Source organism: Larimichthys crocea, chromosome I (genome assembly GCF_000972845.2).
Source record: "Larimichthys crocea isolate SSNF chromosome I, L_crocea_2.0, whole genome shotgun sequence".
NCBI lineage: Eukaryota > Metazoa > Chordata > Actinopteri > Sciaenidae > Larimichthys > Larimichthys crocea.
Window position 1 is genome coordinate 42,814,359 of NC_040011.1, and position 27,882 is coordinate 42,842,240.

Below are 27,882 nucleotides of genomic sequence, written 5' to 3' on the forward strand. Positions count from 1 at the left end.
GTTGACACAGGAGCTCAAACTAAAAAGATCAGCAATGCTCTTTTTTTTTTATGAGTATTTACCTGCAGTGATTTCACTTTCCCATGAATGCTATCCTGAGATGCCCCCAGAGCCTCGTTGGCCTCCGATGAGTCCGAAACAAAGACAGAGTCGTGTGACAAGGCTTTGCTACCCAGGCTGATCTTTGACCTTTAGGAAACAGGAAGAGGAAAGTGATGTTTGACAGACTTGAAAACTAGATAAAGAGACCTGGATGTTGGGGGGCTTCAGGGGTTTGAAACAAATACTAATGAAGGTTTACTTTTTAAAACCTTCATTGGTATTTCTTTAATTGAAGAAAATCATTTATAATACATTGATATTCTCTTGTTTTGTCTAACAAATCTTCCCTAATGTTTATGAGGTGGAACACAGAATGGCTACAATAAAACTGGAGCACATGCGTCCTGTGACACGACGAGGAAAAGTCAAAAGTAGACAAGGCAGGAAGTGGCACAGCTTAGGATAACAAAGGAAATTAAGATTATCCACAGGAAGACACATTCAACTACTTGTTAAGAAAACAGGAAACCATGAACTCCAGCTGAGGAAGAACAGGAGATGGATGTTAAAACATGATCTTCCTCTGTATAATTTGTCTCTGTTCTTTTCGCACAAGAGGAGAGATTTACCTAAACGGACAGAAACACAAACACCGGGCTACAGGAACAATTGAAACTGGTATCCATTACTGTTTTGTTGGTGAACTAAAACAAATCTTGTGGTGTGCTGAGTAAAATAATGGATATCTTTGGAAAAACAAGGTGATACTGCCAATATATTTACTGGATTCATATTTCATTGTGGTGGGTCAACACACTATGATGCCAACCGACTAAAAAAGATTGAGTTTTAGTGTCCAATCATGGACTGAACACCCTTTTGATAGCTTTTCTACCCTGATGTGAGTCATGAGGGAAAAAACAGCAACCGCTCTGGGTTGAAAATGTGCTTTATGTACAGAAAAACTTGCTGCCGTAGAAGGAATCCATGATCTAATACAATGAAATGTTGTTTGAAATGTTTAAATGAGGCTTTCTGTGAACCTTCTCGAACACATTTAGCTTTCCCATCTTTAATCAAATCAGCTTCTCAGTGCATTTACTGAGGTATTCTGTTTTTTATTTATTTTTTGAGATGCAAATAACAACCCATTAACCAAACATTTCCCCAATAAACCACATAGAAGTATTTGAAACATGTGGTTCAATAAAAGTGTTGCAGTCGACATCTGTATCTCTGTATCTGTGCCTGATCTTACCCAGAGCCCTTATCCTTCTCCGATCGAGTGAGTGTGTTATTTTCGGATGTTTTGCTGACATTGTCGCTTGATTGGCTGGCTTTAAGCCCGGCGTCTTCTCCGACAGCTGGCGGATCCTTTCTCTTCTTCCTGGCAAAGAATTTTTTAAACGTCTGGAACTTGGACTTCTTCTTTCCTGTGAAGACAAACAAGAAAATAGAGAAAGGAAAAAAAAACAATTAATGGAAACGGGGTTTACGATTCTTCAGACAGCACCATGATGAATCATCACAACTAACTGCACGGTGATATATTAATTAGAAAATTACACACACAGCATCTTTACATGCAGCCCTCACGTGAACTCTATTTGAGCAATTAGCCTCAAGTAGGCTGTAAAAGTTCAGGTAGGCATCCCAGGAGAAACTCCACACCAAGACTGGTGTGTGTGTGTGTTTACACAGAGACGTACATGAAGACAGATACAAACACAGACACTCTTGTGCTTGTAAACCCTAACCCCCTCGTGTGAGTCCACCTCCATTAGCACCGCAGTGGAAAAACTCAACAACTCTTTTATAACTCCTTAAAACAGCGACACACTGCTTTCACTGCTTTCAGTCAGCAAGGCGCTCATCCACGACTTGAAATGCTCACAGGTCCTTTCTCCCTGTCCCTCCCATTCAGCAGACCCAAAATGTACTTTTCTATTTCTTATCCTGGTGTTTTAATAACAAGACTATGGCCGTAGCTTTATTAGACTGCTTTGCACCAAGAATGCAGTATTTTTTTTTTACCGTTTTCCAAACCCCTGTGCTGTGTTTTGGCAATTGATAAGCCTTCAAACTCGTGTATCTGCTACTCAAACTGCACTTCCTCTGTATATTTAACGTCTGGCTGGTGCCTGATGAGACACAGCTCCCTGTGGTGTAATGCTGGAGGCTCTGTCAGGCTGTACTTATGGTGGTTTGAACTAAATGCTAACATCATCAGCATGTTGATGGGAATGTCATTAGTTTAGCAGGTGTTCTATTGGACAAAAAACATATCTGACAGCTGGGCTTTGGGTCTTTGGACATTTCAACATGGGTATTTTGGGGAAAATATATTATAGCCTTGTGCCTAACATCAGCTGGGATCCGCTCTAGTTCCATGCAACCCTGCAGAAATGCTGTCTCACTTATAACACTGCCGGAGTCTATGAGTGAGTCTAAGGGGTGCTGATGGTCACTGATTACTGTACAAAAGCACAACTTTAAAAACTATTATTCAGTGATTTTGGTGAAACTGGGTCATATTTTATATAGAATATATTTGCTCCGGCTGCTAAACTTCAACTCTCTGTTGGATGGACAGATAGCTTTGGCCTAACCACTTGCTAAAGTAACTAACCACTAATTAACTGCTGCTGACTGAGTCAGGTCAAGCACAGCCTCTGAAACCAACAGGCAGTAATGTTACACTACAGACCAACGATTTATAAACTTTCTCGATGAAAGATTGCTATGTAGCAAAGTGCGAACTCTCATTAGCTCAGTGAGCCATGGAGCTAACCAAACTGACCCTGGGACGGCAGGAGTCAAACCCGACAAGTAAACCACCCGCCAGACTGCCCCAACGCTGAGTTTTGGAGGTTTGTTTTTACATGAAACATTTGGGGAAAAAAAAGCAAATAACGCTTTACTTTCTGTTTCATGGGACCTTTAAAGATGTCTGATCCTCTATCTGTACATCAGGACAGTCAAAAGTATGGATGTATAGCACAATTGTAACCTGAGTAGAAATAAACATTTCAATAGAGACAAAAGTCACAAAAACATTAAACGCATGCTGACACATTCACATTGTCATGCAACGAAATGTAGAGCATCCTCAGTTGACAGTGTCGCAACACAAAACACAAGGAAACAGGAAGATCTGTGAAGAAAGAAGGAGCCGGGAGAAAAACAAAAGAAAATCTGTGATCCAACTATTTTGAGAATTCACATCCGTGAGCTATAAAAGTGCTTTAGAAGAGACTAAAATAAAAAAAGACACATTATTTTTATACCAGCTGTGTCATTTTTGTCCTTCACCCTGCGGGGAATCCTTGAGCATTGCTCCCTTTCTTTAAAAATACACTTTCTGGTTGCTGCTAAATCACAGCTGAAAAATGTCTGGAATCTAAAACTGCCAAGACGCTCAAAATGACTGAGCAATTCATTTTTAGGTTACAGATTTTTTGATTTTATGGATTGTTTGGAAACCCAAATTTAGCACCTGACACACTGTTAGAGAGAAAATGTCTTTTTTATTTTTTTATCCAGTTTCTATTGGCTGCAAATTCTGCTTCATTTACTTGAGGGGCTTCCAACCTACTTTTGATGATGCTTCAGAGGCCTTTGCGTGCTGCCAAGATGAAAAATCAGGGGGAAACACCGGCCGACAGTGCCATTTATTATGCTATTTTAGGCACAATGCACCATTAAGTTAAAGGTCTGTACTCAGAGAGCTGAGAAAGGCCAATGCTTCAATGGAAGGTCAGTGGAGCTTTATGGTCATTGTAGTTCTAAGATATAGTTATTTCCAAATATACAAACATACGACTACACGCACAAACACATTTAAAACAGAGGCATGGGAATTTTAAAGCAGTCTAAGGTCAATATTATGGGAACTGACCTCAGCCTACACAGAGAGAAGACGTGACCTTTAACAGGGAAACAATGTCGTGGAGAGAGTGAGAAAGAGGAGGAGAGGAAACCTAAAAACAATTCACATTGTTTTTGGGTCAGGACATGATCACTGTCCGGTCAGCAAGAATGAAACATGTTGATGTCACTATTTTAGCTCTCAGGTATAGTCAGTAAGTGTACATTTATAATGAATAGTCACGGCAATCATGTATTTAATTCAATAAGACAATGATGTTAGTAAGATATAATAGGGTCCCATTAAAGACCCTGAGCCTTAATATAATCTGAACATAAACTTTCACCCTCAGTACAGTTGCCATGAATGGGGAAATAATCTATAGAAACCAAAACTGTTTTTTGTACCAGGCTGTAAACATGTTTATTTCTGCTGTGAAGTTGGACATTTGAACATGGGGACTTATGGAGACTGACTCACTTCTGGAGCCAGCCTCAAGTGGACGTTTGAGGAACTGCAGTTTTTGGTATTTTCCGCATTGGCTTGACAGTCACAGAGGTTGCTGCTTGTGTGCACCAAGAATATTTAGGAATATTTGATTCAGAATCTAGTGACAGTCGTAGGGCTGTTTACTTATATTGTCAGGGTGTCAGGGGAGTAGAGGGTGAGGTAACAGGGTATTCAGTTGGTTGCAGTCTGCCACTAAATGGGTCCGGTTGTAGTAAATTCACATAATTTCTTCTTCTTGGTAACTGGTTTTAGTACATTGTGTGACTTTAATACATAATCCTGATACAGACATGTATTGTTCTAAACTTTCACTCTGCTTTTCACTTACTACGCTGCATAGAAAGTACATCAGATCTGAAAACAAGTTTCCAGGTGCTTTAAAAAGGATAAAAATAAACTTGTATCGTTTCTATTTAAAGACTTCAAACCTTTCCAACTGGAGATCCAATTCAAACACAGCACATTCTGCCGGGCGCCAGTCGCAGATAAGCTGCCTGTCTGGCACCGTCACTGGGTTAACACCAACAGATTGAGATGGACATGACTGGCAGACTCCATGATCTGCGGAGTCACGCCCGACGTTAAATAGAAGTGACTCACTAAAGTTAGTACTAATGGATTCATGCAACAAAGTGCACATAAGAACTAAAACAGGAGCTAGTCTAAAGGCATGAAACACCGTTTCCACTTTGTTGGACTGTGCTCGTGTTCTCTGACCATCCAAAGCTCTTCCTCATTGGTGCTTTTATATCAGCAGCATATGTGCCATCCATCTGTATAGACAGTGTGCATCTGTGTTGTGTGTGTGTGTGTGTGTGTGTGTGTGTGTGTGTGTGTGTATAAAGGAAAGATGATGATAGCTTTCTCTGTTCCTTCATTTCCTGCCAACAGCAGCAGCGGGGAGATCTAGATTGTTAAAGCCGGCCTGATCTTCCCTGCTGTGTGTCTGCGTGCAAAATCTCATTGCTGATAAGAAAAACTTCCATATATGCTGTTACCCACCTGATGTGGACACTAATATAAGTTTGTTATTTTTGTCCCATGTACAGCAGCTCCTGAGAAACTTTTACTTAACATAACACATGCAGAGTTCATGATATATATTAAGGGCGATCCTTTTAAGTGATACCAATGCAGTCCTGGTCAAAACATTAAAATAAATAAATAAATACACTTGATATACTTCCATATTCTTTAGTGTAAAACATCAAACTAGCTGTGAGGATAAAGATACAGATTTTTTGGTGAAAACTGTCAAACCATGACAGTTAAATATGCCTATGTATTCCTGTATACACATTATTTATAAGCCATTTTAAAAGGAATTTATACAGAATCGAGTAGTATTTTATTCCAGAGACTGTTAATTACACAGTAAAACACCGTAATATTTATTAAGCATATTTTACAGTCTTTTACTTTCATGGTTTGGCAGTTTTTGACTGTAGAATCTACAGACATTTTAAAATATGGAATAAAACGTCAAGCGTAAAATCAACTGCACTAATATCCTTTTACCGTAATATTAGAAAAGGTCATACCGTATCATAGCTGCCATATTTTTAACCCTAAATCAACAGTTTTTTGTTTTAGTGTGAGTGTACTTTGTGGATAGTCCTATCTGTCTTTTCAATATAAAGGATTTCTGGGGTTTTAAGTTTAACATTATATGTCAATTCTTGCTGCTCACCTGAAGCTGTCAAAATAAAAGCCCAAAGAAAGAAATAACTTGAAATTTTGACATTTCTACACTTGTTAGATTTCTATTTGTATGCAGACGACATTCATGTATTCGTCATTCATTCCATCGAAATGCTTGTGTGAATGTCTCACTTTCACAGCATGCATAAACTTTACATGGATGTGGTCACACTGATCAGTGGCTTTGTGTATATATGAATAAAAACATGTGGAGTGTAAAGGTGATCCAGGAAATTGAGAATTATATGAACAGACGTATACAAGAGCCACAAAAGGCCATTCTCACATGTTTTCCACACTAAACGTTTAAACATTTAATCAAACTGTTACCTGAGCACTCCTCCACGGCCTCAGCAGGCTCCTGGTTTACCGTCACATCTGGAGGTCCTGATGCCATGGCAGCGCTGTCACTGCTGTGAGACAGAGAGAGAGACACTGATGAGCAGAACTGATCATCAAAACAACATTTGTGCAGAAGTTTAATGATAATGTGACTGATTTGGAGAGGATAGATAATACTCATGCTTCTCTGACAATAATGCATTGAACCATTTTTCTTCAGGAATCTGAGAAAATTAAATAAACTTAATGAATTAACTCCACAACCCGACAGTTTTGGTAAAAACAAAAATCCAGAGGACGGCTGCGACGACGATAAACTTTTGACTTTTGTGCTACAGATTATTTGTCTGCTGTGTGATGGCCGATCTTTTTAAAGTGACAACATAATTAGTAATTACAATTAACTAATGAAGTTACAGCTGTTGTGCCACTGTTCTTAAAGCTTGGACAGATTGTTTTTGCTGCTCTGTGATGGCCGGTATGATGATTAATACATTCAAAATAGATGATGAACATAGTGAGTAATTCTAGAACAAAATAAAAAAGCCTGAACCCAACGCAGAAGAAAAGGTATGAAGTGATTTAGGAGAGGTCTGTGCGTGTTTTCACTCTTTAAAGCCACACGAATTGTTGCTTTTGTCTCGGAGCTGGAATGTGGAAAAAAGCCTGATGTTCACATGTTGTCCCGTGTGTGAGAGCAAGAGACAGAGCCCGATAGTGTCTGTCTCATACCAGAGACTTGTTATTAATAAATCAAAAGCACAAATTTGTTTTATGTTTCTCCACGACACCTCGTGGGCTCCGTAATTTTGTGGCTGTGTTCATCTTAATATGCTTCTATTGCCAGCATGACCACTTGCAATGTGATCAGGCTCGCCTGATCAGAGTGTGATTAAAGTCCCATTTTGCAGTGTCGTGACTTTGAATAAAAGCGGCTTGGCATGGGCACGTGGCACAATCTGAAATCACAAAGGACTAGACAGAACAAGTACAATTTGAAGGATTACATAATCGTCTGGAACAAACCACAGCCTTAAAAATGTATTTCAAACTCTTAAAAGGCATTCACCTTGATCTATTTCTTCATTCCTTAAAAGTGTGTAGTGTGCCCTAAATTGTTGAGACTAACTCCGATCTCCAGTCCAATCCTTCACTACAGTCCAAACAGTCTTAACAGAGGCATCTCAGCTATGTTTCCAGTGTTCTGCTCTGCTCTGCCATCCATTTCTGCACCCGCAGATGCCCAGCAACCTCTTAACACAAACTCAAACAGACATGAAATCACATTATACCTTGTTATTGTTCGCAGTGTGCAGCAGGATGGAAGTCTTTAACTTCACCGTGTGAGACAACAGTAGCAGTGGTCAAACTGTCATTGCAGATTTTCTTTTTTTGTCTTTAATCACACGCTTTATTTCATCTCACAGGACTGTTAACGAGCTTTAACCAGCAGATGGGAAGGTGGAGGCCATGTGGGAGTTCAGCTTCAACCAGTTAGCTGCTCTCTTATACAGTGGGACCATTACTTAACCAGGTTTTATATGACTCTCAAATCTAATTATGTATGCACTTTCTGTACAACAGTTCTTGTGTGGTTTGGCAGGAAGTCGAGCCGTTATTGATCGTTGTTGATGATTTTCAGTAAATTTTGGCTATGTCACCAGTCATTTTCACAGAATCTATGGACGTCATGAGGATTAGATTTGGGAGGAGAGAGTTGGAAATGTTTTCTTGGAGCCAAACTTCATAAAAGTATCTCAGGAACTTTTCATTTAGAACAGATGACGATGAGCTTCAAACCATCCAGCCTCTAAAACATCTGCGATGATAAGGCAGCACAGATGTGTAACACCACACTGAGTGGAAACAGGTTAGAAGAACAGCGAAACTTGTCTGCCTGATTTTCCACTGGCCTGACTAACAGGATTTCATTTCTTACTCATGTTACTCATGTTCGTCCATCGATATGCCCACTACTTTGGAAATATCTCAACAACTATTGGATGTGTCAGTCATTCAAGGTCTCCTGGGGATGAACTTCACAATGCTCTGACTGTTTCTCGAGCTGTTCAACACCCACAAAACTAAGAACATTCCCATCAGCTTCAGCTGTACTTTGTGTTTATTGCTAAATTAGCTATGTCAGCATGTTGACAAGAGCTGCAGGGATTATTTTTCTAATGTTTTTCTAATGTTTTTGTGCGTAATAAAGAAAAATAAATGTAATAAAGTAAGACTTGTTTAAAAGAAAACAAGCTTTGCATCCAATACTTCCAATAATTCATGTTATATATTATTGCACTTTGTTTTCTCACACTTATAAACAAAGACTAAGACGTCCAGAACCTCATTAGTTCTCTGAAGCATCAATCAAATAACAGTAACTGAGTAACTGTCCATAAATGAGCCAACACATTACTACTTATGATAGATTGTCCTTCAATAATGCAAAGAATAATTATATCAGACATGAAAAACTACTAAGTAACAAAGCAGAACATTGATATAATGTTATGCCTCACATAACTGATGACCTATGGATCAAGTCAAACAGATAAAATAGTTTTGCTCAGGCCTAACTTTAGGCCTAACATGGATGAGAAGCTCTCATGTCAACACACACCGCCTCCATTATCTCCACCTGCTGATGAAGACCATGCGATAGAGACAGGAAAAGATAGTAAGGAGTCATTGAGTGCATTTAAAAAACAAACATGTTTTAATATGAAATTACTGTCATTCCTCTTTAGAAAGTTTATAACACAGCCATGTTTTCCACATTTGCAGATGGTGTGAAGAGCCTCTTTTCTCTCCATTAAAGAAGCGGCTGGAGAGCTTCTTGTCAACTGTGTTTACAGGGAGTTTGTATTATAGAAACAGATGGAAAATTCCAGAGGGTTTGTTGACGTGCTGAGGGGCTTTCGTCAGTATTACATAACCATTAGCTAGTATCATCTTAACCCTTGTTAAAGTCATGGGAATCATCATCGTTTGCCACCTTTATAGGTCTCATCATCTTCAGCAGAGAGAAACAACCAAACTGAACTGAAACACTACATCGTATCACGTCTTTAACACACCCTCAACGGCTGTATTTATATTAGTTTGATATTCTCATCACATTGCCAGATGTTGTTGTCGATATCGCGGTTATGAGCTGATAGTGCTGGACTGATCCATTTCCCGTGTGATGCCACAGGAAGACAGTGCAGCCGACGAGTTCACCACACAAAACAGACTCGAGAGCCCTAATAACAACTCTGGGAAACAGATACAGATACACTCAGACAATAATGTGTTGTCTATGATATGACCTCAGGAAACAGGGAGAGAGGGGAAACCAGTCTTAACACCCAGTTACACCCACACAAGACTGTTATAGAGAGCTATTGAATTCAGCGTGTATACAAGCCCAGAGCAATATGATTGTAAAGAAAACTCCTGTGAAGCAGAAGGACGAAAGCTCGCTTGATCATGATCTTGATTTTCAGGCCTCACGATCTTTCTGACTTTTTGGGTTTTTAAGCAAAGACAACTGGCTTTTTGATCCTTCGATGGCGTCGCTTGTTGTTTGATGGAAATTACAACAGGGTTTCAAAGTTCAGATACACATTTTTTTCAAACCACTCGGTCAGGGGGCAAAATGACTGACCTGCACCCACTTCCAAAGCCAGCTCCCCATGGTGCCATCCTCCGCTTCATCTACGACAAGTATGGAGGAGAAGGAAAAACAGAAAGAGAGATTTGAAAAAAAAAAAGGAAGAGAGCAACAACAAAACAGGGGGAAGAGAATTATAGTTGAGAGGATGAGAAGGGCTGGGGGGGGGACCCATAAAATAAAGAGTAAGCGCAATAGCGAAGGGAGACAGTGAGAAAACAGGAGACGGGACAAATACAAGTCAGAGGGAAGGCAGGGGTCAAAGAGAGGGGTTGTGGGAAAGAGCGTCATGAAAGGGGAGAAGAGTCAGTTAGATAAACAGACGAATATTAGTCAGACATAGAGTAGAGAGAAAACAAGCGTACAGTAAACACTGAGGCCTTCCTGTAAAGCAGCAGTGAGGTTTTCAACCAAAGATGGTAAGAAGCCTGAAGTGAAATTATATTCTTGCTCGCATATTAAAATACAGCGTAGATACTGGAGCAATGACGGCACTTTTGGGTACACACTGATTTATGAATAATAGTGTGTAAAAACAGTAACGTCACAGCAGGCTTCATTAACCGGCTCTGAAAGCTGCCGCATGGTTTCAGACTTTGCAATCAGACGAGCGATTTAATCATCCAAAATTATTAAAGCACTAATTTGCAATGGTGAGCACTTTCAGAGCCGGGAAGCCTCTCTCTCTCTCTCCCTCTCTCTCTCTCGCTCTGTTGTTCATGTAAACTTCATCAAGTTTTAATATGATGGCTGATTACAAACGTAGCTTATACGCCCGCAGGCAATCCACCATTATTGGACACTGCAACTAATTGCTGCGCAGCTCTGATCCAGCTTATATTGACATGAACACCTGCCCAATCTAATTTAATCCAATACAATAGCTCTGTAATAAATCCTGTCTTTATTCAAAGTTTAGGTCAACAAAAACAGGATTTATGCAGAAAGCTGTTTATTATTGTGCTTTGCCAGGTCGCTCATATTTCAGCAGCGAGAACTGAGTTTGCAGTCTACAGTTCACACCACAAATAAAATAATTATGTGGACCCAATAATGCTGACTGAGAGGTGTTTCTATTAATATTCTGTTCTCTTTATACATGTAATCAGCCCCTTTCAGACCTTCACGAATGCAATCTCATCAGGTCAGGCCTGCTAACATTTCAACACGACACAAGTCTGAATTGAATGTCATCGGATGAGATAAAACATGCACAGAAAGAGCCTCTTCTTCTCAAGAAAATGAGTTTAATAAACTTTGAAACAACGAGAAGGACTCGATTTTAAATTGTTGAGGAGGTTCTTCACACATCAAACCACTCTTGCCCCGTCACATCCATCACAGCGGCCATTAATCAGGACTTCAACTGCAAAAATAAGATTTTAAAATCCGTCGCTGCTCTTCTTCCTCGACATCATCGTGATATTTTTAACTCACGGCGATGATCTTTAACTCTGTGTCACCTCTGTCTGAATGACGATAAGCCAGCACTTTAACAGACACCTGAAGCCAACTGTGTGACGTAACTCCGGTCTGAAAAATGCTTAGCCTAGCACTTGGTATTACATTTTATAGCTATAAATTATGAACTAAATCACGCCGTAAAACATCATCTTACAGTTAAACATGTTAGCAAGGGAGTGGAAACCTTATAAATCTGTAAAAGAAACTATATTTCACAGACACAGCAGAACATTTAACAAGCTGGAGCTCCCTCCCTACTGTATATATTCTCATATACAAGCACAAGCTACATCTGAACTTGTTATTTAATAAAACTGAGGCCTTAATTACTTTTACATGATGTGGCTGCCGTGCATAAGATGCAAATCCTTTGTTAGCATTGTATCGCATGCACTGTATAAACTCTCAGGCTCAGGTAGCTTTATTTGGAAGCTACCAAGTGTGTGTCTGTGCATGAGAGAGTGAGTGTGTGTGTCCATGTATCAGCCTCATTACATAACACTGGATTAGGACGTACTGTAGAGGTATTCATACCAGTCGGGGTCTGCCTTTATTAGACAGATGAAAGAACCTCATTAACACCCACACACAGTTAGTACACACAGAGACGCACACAGTGAAGATAAACATGTCCATATTTGTCCATGACCTTAAAATCTGTGTTAAAATGAGCCTCACACACACAAACACACACACACACACACCTCACTGACATGCCATCTGCTAAAACCAAAGTCTTGTCCAGCTGATGTAGAGACAGAACAAATCCATGAGTGGACTGAACAGAGTCCAGGTCCACACAGTGAGAACAACCCTCATGCACAAACACTGCTGATCAACTGGAGAGAAAATATTATCATTACATGTTAAAGAGAAATTCAGATATTATGCCTGACATGAACACTGAGCCCTTTTGTCCTAAGACGACTGTAACTTGACTTTGTCCACGGGGTCCTCGTCCTTCTGACGTAAAGCAAATCCAATCTAGTTCAGCCTTAATCCCTCAATGGAACCAGTGTTACCAGACCCATTGCACCACCGGCTAATGGTGTTGACTAATTGGCTCTGGTCGGCACCAACATGCAGATGTTTGACGTGATGTCTGCAACCGCAACAACCCTGAAGATCATACCAACATCAATGGTCCATGAACACACTTTTAATATAGTTAATAACTCACGTCATGGTTCAGAGATGATCTGTTGAGGACATCACATGGATCTTCTTGTATATCTAAAACGGATAATCTAATCTAGTAAGGCTTCTATAGTAGGTCCCATATTGGACTTTGAGCTTTAACAACACAAATCCACACCACTCCAGTCCTAATCCTTCTGTACTACCAGCATTAAACTGGGCTAATTTGGACCTGATTACATTACTACAGCAATTAGGTTCAACAGAGTAAGAGATTTACAATGAATCAACAGCAGAGAGAGGCTGAGAGCTTAGAAAAGCACAAATGTACCGTGTGTGCCAGCTTTTAACGGAGGAGATTTTGACGTCGCTGAGTAAAACACCATAAGCACGGACGTTGGCGTGACTCATTCAAGAAATCTTGACAAGCTTTCTCTCTTAGTCAACATGATTGAATTTCAGTAGCGATTTCCAACAGAACAAACCCGATAGCTGTGTGGCTGCAAACAGTAAAATCAAAGCTAAACCTAAGTCATGTGAGATCTTTTAAGCCAACGCCGTTCATGAATGAAATCCTGTTTTCTAGCGTACGTGTAGGGCTGCTCGTTCACATCCTGTCAGAGGGATTTGAATGCTTTGCAAGATCTAATATCTTAAAAATATAACACACACAAATATGTGAAAATATCAGGATGTTTGAGGAGTTCCCCTTTGTATGATGGAGTGAACTCCAATGTTCAGTCTCTTATTGACGGTGATCCTTGCCTCTGGAATAAATCACTATGTGGGAAGCCTACAAAGACCAGTCAAAGACCTATTTCTAGGTGCTTTGGTCAGGGAACTCGAGAATCTATTCCCCATGTTTGAGACGCAAAAACAAATCCGTAACTTGACCCTGAGCACAAAGAGAGGAGATGAGAGGCTGAGCGGACGGAGTGCAGATGAATTGGCCACAGTAATATGATGTTAGCGGATCTATGACGAGCCGCAAGCCTTCAATTTCCACAGAGAGAAAGAGCGAGATGCAGAAAGGAGTCAAGAAAGGATTGCGAGGGAGGACAAGGATTTTTCCAGTCAGCTGGAATGACGAGCTGCTGGTGCTGAGTACAGATACAGATAGACATGAGCAGCATGCATGTCAACTTCAACTACACAGTATAAAGTATGTACATTTACACATTTCCAGATACATTTTATACGTTTATGTGTTATTATGAAAGACATTCTTCAAGTCATATAAAGTTTGCTACAGTTTGCTACAGTACAATCTGAGATAGATGGCGTCGATTAATGTAACAAAGAACAACAACGAAATTTATGACACTCCAGGGTCAAAACATTTTGAATCGCACATCCAGTCTCTTCACGTTTCCTCAGCTGTGCTACGACTATGATTAGCATCCTGATGGCATCCACTTTAACAAAGTTGTATAGTAAAGTTCAAGTCGGACCTCCGTCATCAGTCAGCTGCTTTGCTTTAAATGAAGCACAATTATATAATTATCAAATCAGAGATGGACAAAAGCTGTCCTGTCTCGTCTCTTGTACAAGAAATGTATTAAGATACTTATTTCTTACATTGACTTGTTATGTAGGATGTTTTTCTCTCTTAAAACTAATTTTTCTGTTATTCCTTCTTGTAGTTGCTTTCCTATTCTTAGAGGGACAGGGTGACCTTGCACCATGATAACACCTAAAGCTGTTTAAACCAGCTTCTCCACCCATCATGGTTTTCTGAGAGATACTCTGCTCATGTGTAACCTCTAGTCTTTTCACTCTGCAGACTGCCATGCAGCTTTTTATGACTGCTGACCTTCTTTGCAATGAATAAAATTATTCAACTTGATCCCCAAGTCTTTATTTCAGTCTCCCAGTTGCCACACTGAGATTCATTTGAGGACTGAGGGCAAAGTATTTCTATTGTAAAATTTAGTGATGAGAAGCAAACATGTTGTATCTGAGAAGTCATCCTAAGCTGATCAGGTACTAAAAGTGCTAATAGGTGGCCAGACAATTATTTAATCTGTACAAAAATCAAAATATCAGATCTTTGGAGTCATGGAGAGTTATGTGCTGGGACTATTTCCCAGCCAGAACAGTGTCTCATTCTTTATGCTAAGTTAACTAATCAGTCTTATCACTGATACCAAATATCAAATGACTCCTTTTTCATCAAATGATTAAGACTTCGTCATTAATAGATAGACGGAAGAGAGTCTTTCCAGGATGTGGTCCCTTCTGTGGTGGACTATTGATCCGTGTACAAGGTCCAGCCTAGCTATTTCCTGCTCCCATCTTGTCACATGTCTCTCTGCATGCGATCTAGTAAGACATTAATGGGGAACAGCATGTAAAAAGGGCAGCCTCCTTCCAGGATAAACATCTTTCAGGCTTCCATTACTCTATCCCCAGATGTTAAAAAGCTTTAACGTGAGCTTTGTTATTGTCTAATCCATTACTTGAAGAAGCTCAATTTCAGACACGAGGCCATAAAAGGATATGAGAAATATATAAAGAATGTGGCCAGATAACACAGCTTCACAAAACATTGGTTTACCCCCTCCTCCTCTTTGTCTCTTTCATTCTTTTTACATCCTGACTCATTATCTCACCATCCTCTTCTTTCTCTTTCTTTGTCTGTTCCTCTCTCTTTCTTGTCCAGCCACACATACCTAACTGGGAACATGGCCTTTAGAACTGTGGTATTTCCTCTTGACCCATTCAACTATTCAGCGGCTGCATGGTCAGCAGGGGACGGTAACTACGAAGGAAATTATTCATTAAATTTCAGTCTGAACTCTGAAGAATGTCACTGTAACTTTGTCTTTCCCATACCTTGAAATGAGACTTAGTAACATTGCTCAAGCATTACTTGAGTTTCTTTCAGCTACTGTATGCGCTTAATTAACAAAGATGCTTCTTTTAGTATTTTCTAGATTTCTCTGACCTGTATTGTAAAGTGTAGAGTAGACAGCTGAGAGAGACATGCAAAAGGTCACCAGCTTGACTAGAAACTGGCGACATTGCAATTACAAGATCAGTGTCCAAAAGTCATAGACTACTAAGACCTCCCAAGTGTGTTATTTTTAATAACCGCACAGATCAGGATGGATTATACTGCGTATAGCACGGCTATTATACAAAGATCAAAACAGAAGATATGTTCACTAAGGATTGCAACGATTGGTAAACTCTGGACCAATACGGATATTTGAGATAACAATTTCACTGATCCACACGTGTTTTTGATCTTATTTCTCAATTGGTTGATGTCAGTCAACACGTCAAATATCTGCTGATAAATCGATGCATCCCTAACATGCAAGACACAATAAACTTGCTGTAGTCTTATCCTGAAATATCAACACAAACTGCCAACAGACAGGTTTCCATCATAAGTGTGGGAAGTTTTCTTAACATGTGGAAACATTGCGGTGACATGTTTTCTACCCCCTACTGCACACACATGCTGGTTTGTTTTGGGAAACCCCATCTATTGGTAAAGCATCCAACTGTTTCGCCCTGATCCACGAACCTTGAATTTCCCATGACTGCATTTCAAGCATTCAAGCGGCCATGATTTAATCCTGTCGAGAATCATAACGTGCCAGTGAACTACAACCACCTTTAACACACAGAATGATGAAGCACATCTGCGATTGTTTGAATCAGTAGCAAGAAACGCTGCCTTGGTAATCAGATGTAGGAAAACTAATTCAAAATAGTAACACCATTATTTTATATTTGAGTGGTTAAAAAAAAAAAAGAAGCCTAACTGGAATTTAGAAACAAGATGTGAGAAACAGGACTCCCTCTGTAGAAATCACAGATATAAAATGTGGTTGGATGTAAGTGCATCGTGTGTGTGGATCATCTAAACCTGAAATTATAAAGCGGAAACTGGTAAACAAAACAAAGAGTGTGTCGCAGGCAACAACAGAGATATAATGTGACTGAAATGAAACCCAAAGAGTGCCTGTAAAGAAAAGAGAGCTTATAGTTTCTTAGTCCAGCACTTCTGACTAAATTAATTTGGACTAGTACTGTAAATGAACATGGTGAGTAACTGGCTACTACCGTGGTTTTACAGCTAAAACGGTGGTTGCACAAGTAGTTTCTGAGAATTTTACTAAAGATTGCAAATAATTCGTTGTGATGAAAAGTTTATCTCATCATCCCTCAAATCCGCTGTTTAAAACCACTGATTGGTAATAGCCTTCGTCCATCAGCAAAACTTTGTGTGGTCTCACTCTTTATTTCTGAATTGGACAGGACCTGACTGAACTCCGGATGAGTGTTAAACCAAAGCTCCTCAGTCATCTTTATCTCATCTCAGATATTAAATCATTGTTGAAAATACCATTATTGTCCAACAATCTTTTGACGGTTGAGGTTTGGTTGCGGTTTTAGAAACCATTCTTTTGGGTTTGGGGTTTCTCTTGTCTTCCAGCTGTCCTTCCTTTGCCTCTCCTCCATCTTCTTCTCCCCCTCCTCCTGTTTGAAACGGGGCTGTGCTCTTAGCAACGAGCCTTACATGGACTCGAGACAGAAACTGACCAAACACTCTCATCAGTCACTCTGCACAGTCTACATTCATTTACAGCTGCATCACCGTTCCTGCTGAACAAACTAAACCTACTGTGGTTACATAATGACTGTTGGACCGGGAACCATTGGGAAAGACGGTGAGAAAGTGAGAACACACACACACACACACACACTTGGTGGGCTGAATCTAAACCTGTCTGACTTTTTGCAAAACACTAAATCAAGAGTAAAATACTGAGGGTAAAATCTGCTTCTCCTGCACAGATGGACTTCACAATGATAACAGGGGCAGATTTACACTCAAAACACTTCTTGGATGGGTTCTTGATTTAACACAAAGGTAGACAAAAGCAAAGGCATCACTTTTTTAGCTGGCAACCATCGGTTTTGTTGACTTTTACTAGCTGCAGCTAACCAGTAACCAATTGATGGGAACTCTGGGAGTTACCAGAAAACTCTCACTTGTAATGAAACAACAAGAAAGCTTCAAGAGTGAGGCCACGCCATATGCATTTGTACATACATACATAACAATTGAAGTTCATTAGCATTGCTACAGTGAGCATGTAAGATAGTAATCAGCGATGCTCACATTTGCAGCTATTAGAGAAGATAAACACTGCCTTTAATCAATTCCTCACATTTTTGCTCATGTTTCTGGTTTGCAAAAGCTAAATGAAAGACACCAGCCTCTTTGCACACGGTGTATGACTCTTTCTAGAGTTCTTGTGCGCCCTGATAAAGCTTGTTGTGGAATCCAAAGCTCGACAGGCCTGCTGTACCCTGTTTAAGTAGAAGTTACAGTAGCTAAGCTGCAGAGGGGTTTAACAAGAGTACAATTTCAACATGCTTGAAAGTTTTATAGGGCGCAGTGTAGAAGTTCATGCCCCGTGAGATTTATGATGATTTATGATTGTATTCTTCAACATTAGACATTTTCTGATGGCTCTGGTTCACAAGTTGCGACACGCAACGTTGAAACGATTAAATCATTTTCGATTGTCAGTTGCTCTTAGGACTTAAACCACTTAAATGCCAGATGTATCCCACTTCCAGTATTGGACATACAACTCCATTAGATCCTTTTAAAAGAACCATCAGTCTTGAGTGTGTCTGTGTTAGTCGGTTTCAGCATTGGGCGAACACAATTGTGGTTCTTTAGTTGGATCTGTGTGTAGCTGTCTTGCAGCTCATCCCATCTCCTAATTCACTTTCTTTCTCTGTGTCACACACACAAACAAAATGTTTGTCTAAGTCAACTGTGCTGAGTGGGCCATAAAAGCTTGTATTGTTGTCATGTCATGAGACTGAAAGGCCAAACACAAAGAAAGTAGAAGGGGGTATCAGTGCACCCAACAACACCACATCTCCACAGCTCCGGTACAAAAAAAGATACTTTACTGAAGTCAAAAAGCTAAAGCCACTCATTATCCTAACCCTCTGTGGTCCAAACACACTGCCAAGCCCAGAGTCCTATATATAGCCAATTCAAAGCATTAAAATCACAGAGGAATGAACAGAACACATGCAGGGACATTTAAATGAGGAAAACAAGTCTAATATATCCACAGCTATCAAGTATTAAGCCATCAGGAGTCCAACACGCCTTGATCCTGCGGCAGAGAGAATTCACAAGACATCATACGTCTGATTCTCCTGAATAAAAACAAAACCACTATCAGTTCTGGCAATTTATGACTAATCATTCACTCCCAGCGTAAAATGAATCAATAAGCTTAACTCAGCTCTGAGTCATACAGCTGACACTTGGAGCCAACTACAAGCCACCAATTGTCTCAATAAACAAAAGAGAAACAAAAGTTCGATTAGACGGCTGAAACAAAAGACAGTGGACTCCGGGAAAACCCCCAACATGCAAACTGAAATCAGCGCACTCTACGAAGAGAGTTGTAATCTCTGTCAGCATTTGTGTTGTGGTCAACATGATTTGCTTTTTAGTGCAAGATGTGGTCAGTTGTGAAATAAGTACTTCCAGTAGCAGAGTGTATGACCCTTAACACATGTTGTGCTGTTAAGAAACAGTAGTGCATGACCTCTATTGGGATGAAAATGACACATCCCTTTAAAAAGAGCCAAATAACACCCTGATCCGGTGACACAGAGATCTTACGATAATGTTCATGATGATGGACAGTTTGATTAAGCAACGTAGGTGAGTCATGTTACGTTGCCAGGTGAGAAGCCAAAACACGATTTTGCAATCTTCAGGTGATTTTGTAAGACACAAAAACATTTTAAGTAAGTTATTGTCAGTTGGTGCAACAGAACTGAGTATCCCGATATAAGTTAATCGTAATCATTTAGATGCAATTAAAAAGAAACTTACTTCCTGCCCTTGAAGCATCCATACATCCCAGCCATCTTTTAAAACTGAAGTGAAGCAAAAACTTAAACTTGCTCTCTCTTTGCAAAATGAATGATGTCTTTTCCTGGTTTGTCCAAGGAAGGAATATAAAAACACCTTGGGGAGACTCCCTTTTTCTTACTCAAAACTGAAGACTTCTCTCTTCTTTGCAACAGAGAAGATGCCACTCCACAAGAGAAGGTCGGTCTCTCTTCCAAGTCAAACCATCTTTCGAGGTTCCTCCCCCTTTTGAGCTCCACTAAAAGTCAATTTTCATACAGAGGTCCCTTTTCCAAAAAAAAAAAAAAAAAATTGGCAGCAGAGGCACAAAAGCAAGCCAATCTTAACCACGCCAGTACTCACATACAACAGCAGCCAAAGTGGGATTAGGACAGGATCAGAATATCACCCACGAATTATAAGAAGGTTTGAAAAAAACAGGAATCTCCTTTTCAAATGAATCAGGATTTTGAGTGTCTTCAAAAACAGCGAAAAAAGGCTTTGCACGTCTCACAGACGGAGTATAGTGATAACAATCCTTTGGTTGGTACAATACGGTAGTGAGCTAGAGGGAAAACAATTGACTAAATGACTGCTGCATGCCTCACTCCTCTCCTCCCGGTCACCACGGCTGGTAATACAGAAGGGGAAGGGCTGGAGGAGGGAGGAGGAGTGAGGGAGGGAGTGAGGGAGGGAGGAGGCAAGTGTGAACCAGAGACTGCCCCCCGTGACCTTACCCTCTTTTTTCTCACTCTACTGTTTAGTTTTGGACAAAAATATTTATTTTTCACCAACGGCGAGATTTCATTTCTCAGTTGAAGTTGTGTAACTTTGGCTTTTAGGTGGACCAGCTCGTCATCAGTTAGTGAGAAAAAAAAGAAAAAAAGAAGCAGAACAGTAATCAGAAAAGACTGAATGTGTCCAGTAACTTAAAGTTTGATGTTAACACTCACATCAGTTACTATAATTATTTGATTTTAAATGGTTTAAATGTGTTTTAGCATCTTTCAGCTCATTGTTTTGATTTTGTGGCCCGCAACTTTAATGTTACGGTTTTTAATCACTCTCCTTTCATCAGCTGTTTTTAATAAAAAACAAAAACAAATCTGTGATGAATCCAATGTGATCTACATGTTCAACTTAGTAAGTCGGCAATTAGCTGGAGAACATAGTGAAACATTTTGCTGCTAAAGCCAGAGGAGTTGGTGGACAGAGCAAAACAAACCTGACAAAACTAATGACTATCTTGAGAACATGTTGACCGTTTCTAAACATTGAACAGAGCCAATGTGTCAGATTTATGAAGATCCATTGGCAGAAAGTGTATATAATGTTCAGCAGTTTGTTTTCACGAGTGTATAATCATCTGAAAATAATAATCCTTGTATTTTTATAACCTTCTAACCTTTTAATCCACAGAGGGAGTCCACAGAGTTCGCCATGTTGAACTGTGTTTCTACTCTACACAAACCAAACACTGGCTCGAGATAGCGCCTTTTTAGTTTCATGCAAGTGTCCTCCATAGTTTCTTCTTCCTCATGTTTGGTAAGGGAGGGTGAGGTGAGGGGTAGTCAGTTGGTTGCAATCTGCACGGCTAGATGCTGTTAAAATGCTACACACTCGACCTTTTAGCCAAATTAAGGCCATATAACTAAAACTCTGACTGCCAGATTTCACATCCAGTATAAGTATGGAGGCTTCATTCAATATATTCTGGTCCACTGTGTTGTCCTACTTTTGTATCATGGATTAGCATTTTCAAAATGAATCAATATACAGCACTTAGTGATGACAGCATCGATTTTCTCAGCTGACTGATGCTTGTGATGGGACCTCCATAATGGAGGTATGTACAATATGCGTCACCACCATCAGCCACAGATGTTGAGGGGACACAGTGTATATCAGAAGTATCTCTCTGATATCAGACTGTTTTATTGTGTATGTCCGTATGTGCATGTCACCGTCCATTGAGTGCTGTGGACAAAAACAGAGCCTCATCTTAATCTTTGCGCCTGTCTCAGCGGGGGTCTGAGCAAGTCGCGCAACAGCCCGTTGCAACTAATCTCTATAAGTAGGGAGCTTATCTACCTACAGCTACTACGGCTCCGAGAGCTTGTGTGTGTGTGTGTGTGTTTGTGTTTGTGTGTGTGTGTGTGTGTGTGTGTGGCTGCAAGGTGACATAACAGTTGATCCTGAGATCCTCTCAGACACACAATCAAGAGAGTCAATTTTAGCTATGTGGCACATACATGTTTACATGTTTCAATAGTCCAAGGATTAGTGAGATTTCAAGTGAAAGTTGGCAGATTCACCTCTCGGAAAATGCTTTGTAACCTGAGTCCTAGTACGCACTAACAAAGCATCATCTTAGTGTTGAAGCTGCAGCGTGAAAACTGTCCCAAGAAAGTGACAAACACATCCAAATCGCATTAATCAGACCATTCATGCACAGAGGAGTGCAGACAGTGGAATACATTTCTCAACCCCGACATGCCCAGACTGAGTGTTGTTTACGTGATTCATTTTTCTGATTTCAAAACATGTTGAAATTGATCTGAGCTGTCCAAGTCATAAAAGCGTGTGCGTGTGTGTGTGTGTGTGTGTGTGTGTGTGTGTGTGTGTCTGCGCGCGTGTGAGCTGGTGTGTCAATGTAAACAAAGACAGAGTCAGTCTCTATCAGTTCCAGAGCTGAGCAGCTCCGTTTCAACAGCATAATACACAAACACACAGTCGCTAAGATCCGTTTTGGCACGCTGGGATTGAGACATTCCTTTAAAAAGACACACACACACACACACACAGCTCACTATTGAAGTGACTACCACATGACATTGCCAAGAAACCATCAGGAGGGACCCTCTCACGGTGAAGTAGTGTCGAGAGAGGATTTCCACCATTTTAATGTTCATGTTAATCAGTGTTTCCACCAATACATTCGGTGTTGCCTCAGCTTTACTTGAGATTAATTCCAGGAACCGGGATCCTGTGGATTTCCCATCCTGAATCTCTCCGTCTTCGCTGCAGAATGGATGTCAGATTCTCAGGAAATTAAATAAATCAGTCATATAAATCTACATGATCTGTTTTTTTCCCTGTCGGAGAGAGAAACTAGTTTTTGTTCCTTGACGGTGCAGCAGGGAGGATCAGTCTGTGTTGTACTATGTGTAACGAAGTAAAACACGTCCAGTCTGGTCCTTTTTCTCTTAGAAGGCAGTGACGCAGGTTTGATTGAGCAACACAGGAAAGACTGTAACTGTGACACTGAGTTTAAAATTCTGGGTGTAGAACTCTAGAAAATGACTCATATTGGATGAGAAATCCACTGCTGAAATATCAGAATTTGTTTTTATAGAGGCAATTAAAGATCATACTAACAGCAACAGAAGACAGAGGCTAAAATCAACCAACATTTTTTTTACCATCTACACAGATAGATAACAAACATTCACAGAAACACTGAAATTACAGGTGCAAGTATAATAGATAAGTAAGAAACATCCCATGTGGTGCAACAAGTGTCACATTAATTCATTAGGGAATTGACAGAAAGCACCAAAAGACATCTGAAGACATCGTTATGGGCTGTAGGATATTGTGATGGGCATTTATTTTTATTTATTTTAAACCATTTTTTAGATTAAATGATAACTTGATTAGATAAATAAGCATTTGTTGAGGCTGGCATTGAAATGTTTTTCAACAGTGCCTTAATAAGAATCAGTTCATCAATGCAATACAGGTCTCAGAAATTGTACAGAACAAAATCTTAAAGCTGCTTTATTTATTTTTTTTGGCCACAGGCGCAACAGTCTGTAAACACAACATGACACATGTTAGTCAATCAGACACTCATTTACTCACAGACACAGAGAAATATAATTAATTTGGAGTCTTCTGTTAAGTCCGATATTCATGCTTCCTTTAGCTCTGTTTTCTCTCCACAACTCCTGGAAGAAACACCTTGACCCATCGGCCTCAGTCACAAACCCAATGCTCATCCAGGTGCGTTGTTTTTGCTCTTTGAGCAGGAAAATGAACTCAGCTGCGAGTGTTTTGAAAAGGAATCTAAATACACCCCTGTGGAGGGAGATTTATGACCTCCAGTTCAGTATATAAAACACCTGGTTCCCCAAAAATAGGCAGGAGTTTTTCAAAACACCGCTATCAGATGTCTAAATGTTGACACGTCAAAAAACAGATCCAAAAGCAAGGCGCAATGCTTCACTAAATAAATGTGTAAATGTGCATGAGTGTGTGTATATAAGTGTATAATTCAAGTATCAATCATGCAGCCTTCTGTTTACAGAGCCAAGAGGAATGTCAGTCAGTTTCCCTTCGAAGAGAAAAAAAAAAAAAGAAAAGTGGATGCTGGTATTTCCTGAAACAGCTCGAGTATGGACCCACTGAAACCAGAGAGAGAGACGGAGGGAGGGGGGTCTTTCAAACTGGGAGACAAACCAAATGTCTGTCCTATCAATAATAATTAGCATTTGCCTTATCTTTGTGAGGTGGATTGGTTTCTACAGTGTTGACCAACTCTCATACACACATTTGGTTATCTTGCCGTCATCACTGGAGTTAAGGAGGTTGTCTCAGCGTATTAAAAAAAAAAGGTCCAGTGTGTCAGATTCAGGAGGCTTTATTTACCTAATGTGACAGAAATTAAATATGATATGCATAACTCTGTTTTCATTAGTGTAAAATCACTTGAATCATTGTTTTTTGTTACCTTAGTGAGTAGCCTAAAAGAGATCCACCCTTCATCCAGGCTGACTCTGAACAGAGTCGACAATCAGTGACACCTGCTGTCTAAGAGTTCATAATTTGTGGTTTGTTGACTACGTTGTGGAGCGAATAATGAGAAGGAAAGAGTTTTCAGAGGGCACAGAAACCTGGTGGAAATGTGGTCAGAACCTTTCATTTGACCGAGGAAACTTTCCTGAGCCTCACTGAGATGTTATGCTCGTGGAAGTCTTTTGTATTGTTATTTTTTCAAAGTGATTGTTAAAATTCTTCCTTTGTAAAAGGAAGTCATGGCCGGGCCTCTGGCTCGCTGTCTCAACTTTTCCGACAAGTCAGCTGAGAAACATTTCATCTTAAAACATCAATGTGTAAATACATTAAAGGTTCAGTGTGTAACTTTTAGGAATGGAATATAAAACCTCAATAGCCTACTCAGGCTACTGTGATGATGATGATCTTTTGGCACACGAAGGCCACCGTAGACTCTCCTATGCAGTACACTGTTCACTGCACTGCCTCTGAATCTTACCTTTTATATTAAAATAGCCTTTTTCAACCTCGTTTCTAAAACACAGTAGGCTACACACAACTCTCTTCAAAGTCCATCTAGAGCTAAAAAAACTTTCTTATCTATCGAACGTAAATATTCATAGTGTTTTTTTCTTTATAAATCACGTGACTTAATGGGCATCTAGGCTAAAAGGTTCAGCTTTTTTTTGCCTGACCTCTGCGTGTTTTAGCCGTAGCTCACTGCCAACACGGGGGCCTCATTGAAATGAATGAGGGGCTCCTTTGTTTCACGCAGTGTTTATGTTTGCCTCAGCATGACCTATAATTGATGTGCTATATATATAAAAGACAACCTCAGATCACAGCCTGATAAAAAGCTACAAACGTTCAGAATAAAAACCTCTATAGTCTGAAAAAGTGTTTTCTTTCTGTGGATTTTTTTTTTTTTTTTTTTGCTCACCGACACAAAACAGACTGAATTTCCCCCAAGTTAGATTTCTGGACTTGTGGTCGACCATGAGGCCCTGCTTTTCTTCCCTCTCCTCATTCTTCTTCTTATTCTTTCCATCCCCTTCCTCATCTCCATCACTTATTTTCCCTCCGTTGGCTGGAGTTCCTCTCACTCACCCCTGCAGTGCAACGCCTTTTCCCACTCCTCTGTTTTGTGGTTTCTCCCTGTCTCCTATTCTCTCCATTACAACATGCACAGGCCGATCCAGAGGAGGAGGAGAAGGAGGAGAAGGAGGAGGAAGAGGAAGAGGGGAGTCGCTCTGTAGCTCTCTGAATTCCACCTCACATCTGGAAACCATCTTCTCTCTTTCTCTGCCAATCTCTTGCTCGCGTTCTCCCTCCCTCGCTCTCTCTATGTTGTAATGTAAATAGCCCTGTAATCATACTCCTGCCCTAAGCCCGCCGCACTGGGTGGTGTGTGTGTGCATGTGTGTGTGTGTGCGCGTGGATGAGAGAGATCTTATACAGAACACACTCCTCCAACAAGCTAAGATCAACAAACTGAGGTTTCTTCTTCTTCTGTCTCTCCATCTCAGGTCCCAGCTGAAGTTTATAAGATGATAAAAAAACAAAACAGCTGTTTTCGACTCTACTCTACTCTACTCTACTCTACACACACACACACACACACACACACACACACACACACACACCTACCCTGTGTTAAAGCCACAGGAGGGACACGAGCAGTCGATTCAAAAAGGGGTTTAACTGAATGACGTCAGCCTAATAACCTAAAAGTGAAGAGCTTTTACAGAGCGTCACAAAACCAATGATGCATCTCACTCATCCAGCTGTGAAGGGTCGGTCAGCCTGTTTGGACACTGCCGACTAAACAGATGTGCTTCCTTTTTTTTTTTTACCTGCACGTGTGGTGGATTTGTTTCGTGAGCTGAGTTTGACCTGCATGTTCGGAGACAAGAGACTGCAGGAACAAACCGCAGAATATGAAACACAATAAAGCCGTACCACATGTCACAACAAATGTTTCTTTCTGTACTCGCATGGCGAGTCGAGGGACAAAATAAAGACAAACAGATTCCTCCTCCGCTATAATCCGACCAACGAAGTCCACTCCGGGTGATGTCTCTGGCCTCCTCGTTATGTCTTGTAAATAAACAGGCTACTGCTGAGTGTTTTCTATCCTGTACTTTCGACTGCAGATGAAATAAAGAAAATATTGCTTGGAAACATTTATAAGTAAAAACATCTCATCTCAGCCTGAATCATCAGCTGAAACTACATGGCAGAGAAATCTGAATTTTTGACAGAAAGAGTCCAAAACTCATTATTAAGATCAAACTTCCTGCACCATCACCTCACACTAAAAAGGTACGGCCACATCGCACTTAAGTCCTACAAATATTTGCTCTGTGTCCCTTTTACTTCATGTAGAAGCCCTCACGACGGACAAACTCAAACACTCAAGCGTCTCCAGGCAACTCTGGTGAACTCAAAACTCTGACTTTACTACATTGTTACAGCACCAGGGTACAAAGTGTTTGAGCGATCGCTCTGATCAATATTCATTTAGAAATGTGTCACCGTGTATTTGTTCGGGTTGAGTGCAGAGCTCAGACGCGGTTCGGACGGAGCACTGCTGCGATCGTGCATTTAGACAGAGACGTTTTGCTTTTTTTTTTTTTGCTGACATGACCGAGGTCCAAATTGGCATGTGCAAACACCTACACTTAACGTGTCATCCCGTTATTAAAGGGGCACTCCGGTGATTTAGTATTGAGCTTTTTTATGAAGTTGGGGGGACACAGAAAGGACAAAGAAGAAAAAAAGAGATTACGAGGCACTTTTAGTCTTGAATATGGAGAAACATTGTATCCTACATTTCCCATGATGCAACAAACAACATAATAACCAACAAGGATGCCTGGTAAAGGCCTAACTTGTTTCACAGGCTGCATAGCAGTACACTGACCTTCATGTGTAAAACTGGTGTTAATAAAACAGGAAACTCATGAACTTTCACTGAGGCTGCACACGATGCAAGAAACAAAGCGACAGAGAGCACGCGGTCGATACCAAACAGTGAAGCTACATGTCTAATTATGTATCAGTGAATTATCATGATAGGATTTCCTCACAGAAGAGAAACAGCAAACAGGAAGCCCCTCTAAAACCTCAGAGTGTTTGTTCAACGACCCAGTGACAGATGACCCGATCAGCCCTCTAATCAGCGAGGCTGTGACAGTTGACAAGCCACACACACACAAAGACAAACACACACACACACACAAAGACAGAGGCATATTTATCTGTCAGATTACCTGCACTGACGCCCTTAAGCTCATATATCCTCATCCAGTGATAACGCTTAACTCGATTTACTGCAAAAGACTAGCCACAAGCAGCATCATCATTTATCAGGGCATTAGAGTGATCTGCTTTACTGTCATTGTCACAGCACAAAGACACACACACACACACACACACTGCGATCAGGCGTCTACAACACGAGGATCAGAT

General features: G+C 40.4%; 1 protein-coding gene across 5 annotated transcripts in view; it reads right to left on the reverse strand.

The window, feature by feature from the left end:
- Nucleotides 1-27,882, reverse strand: part of zgc:66433 (probable serine/threonine-protein kinase kinX) — a 42,916-nt gene that overhangs the window by 13,978 nt on the left and 1,056 nt on the right. Inside the window, exons 2-5 of one of the 5 annotated variants that reach the window (XM_027278965.1) lie at nt 10,116-10,165; nt 6,452-6,534; nt 1,301-1,475; nt 63-189 (exon numbers count right to left, since the gene is read on the reverse strand). In XM_027278965.1, the coding sequence (XP_027134766.1) occupies nt 63-189; nt 1,301-1,475; nt 6,452-6,534; nt 10,116-10,165 (435 nt within the window). Of the gene's footprint in view, nt 1-62; nt 190-1,300; nt 1,476-6,451; nt 6,535-10,115; nt 10,166-19,617; nt 20,261-27,882 lie in introns of those variants that run through there. The other 4 variants (XM_010747443.3, XM_027278971.1, XM_010747442.3 and 1 more) reach the window with 4 other exon arrangements.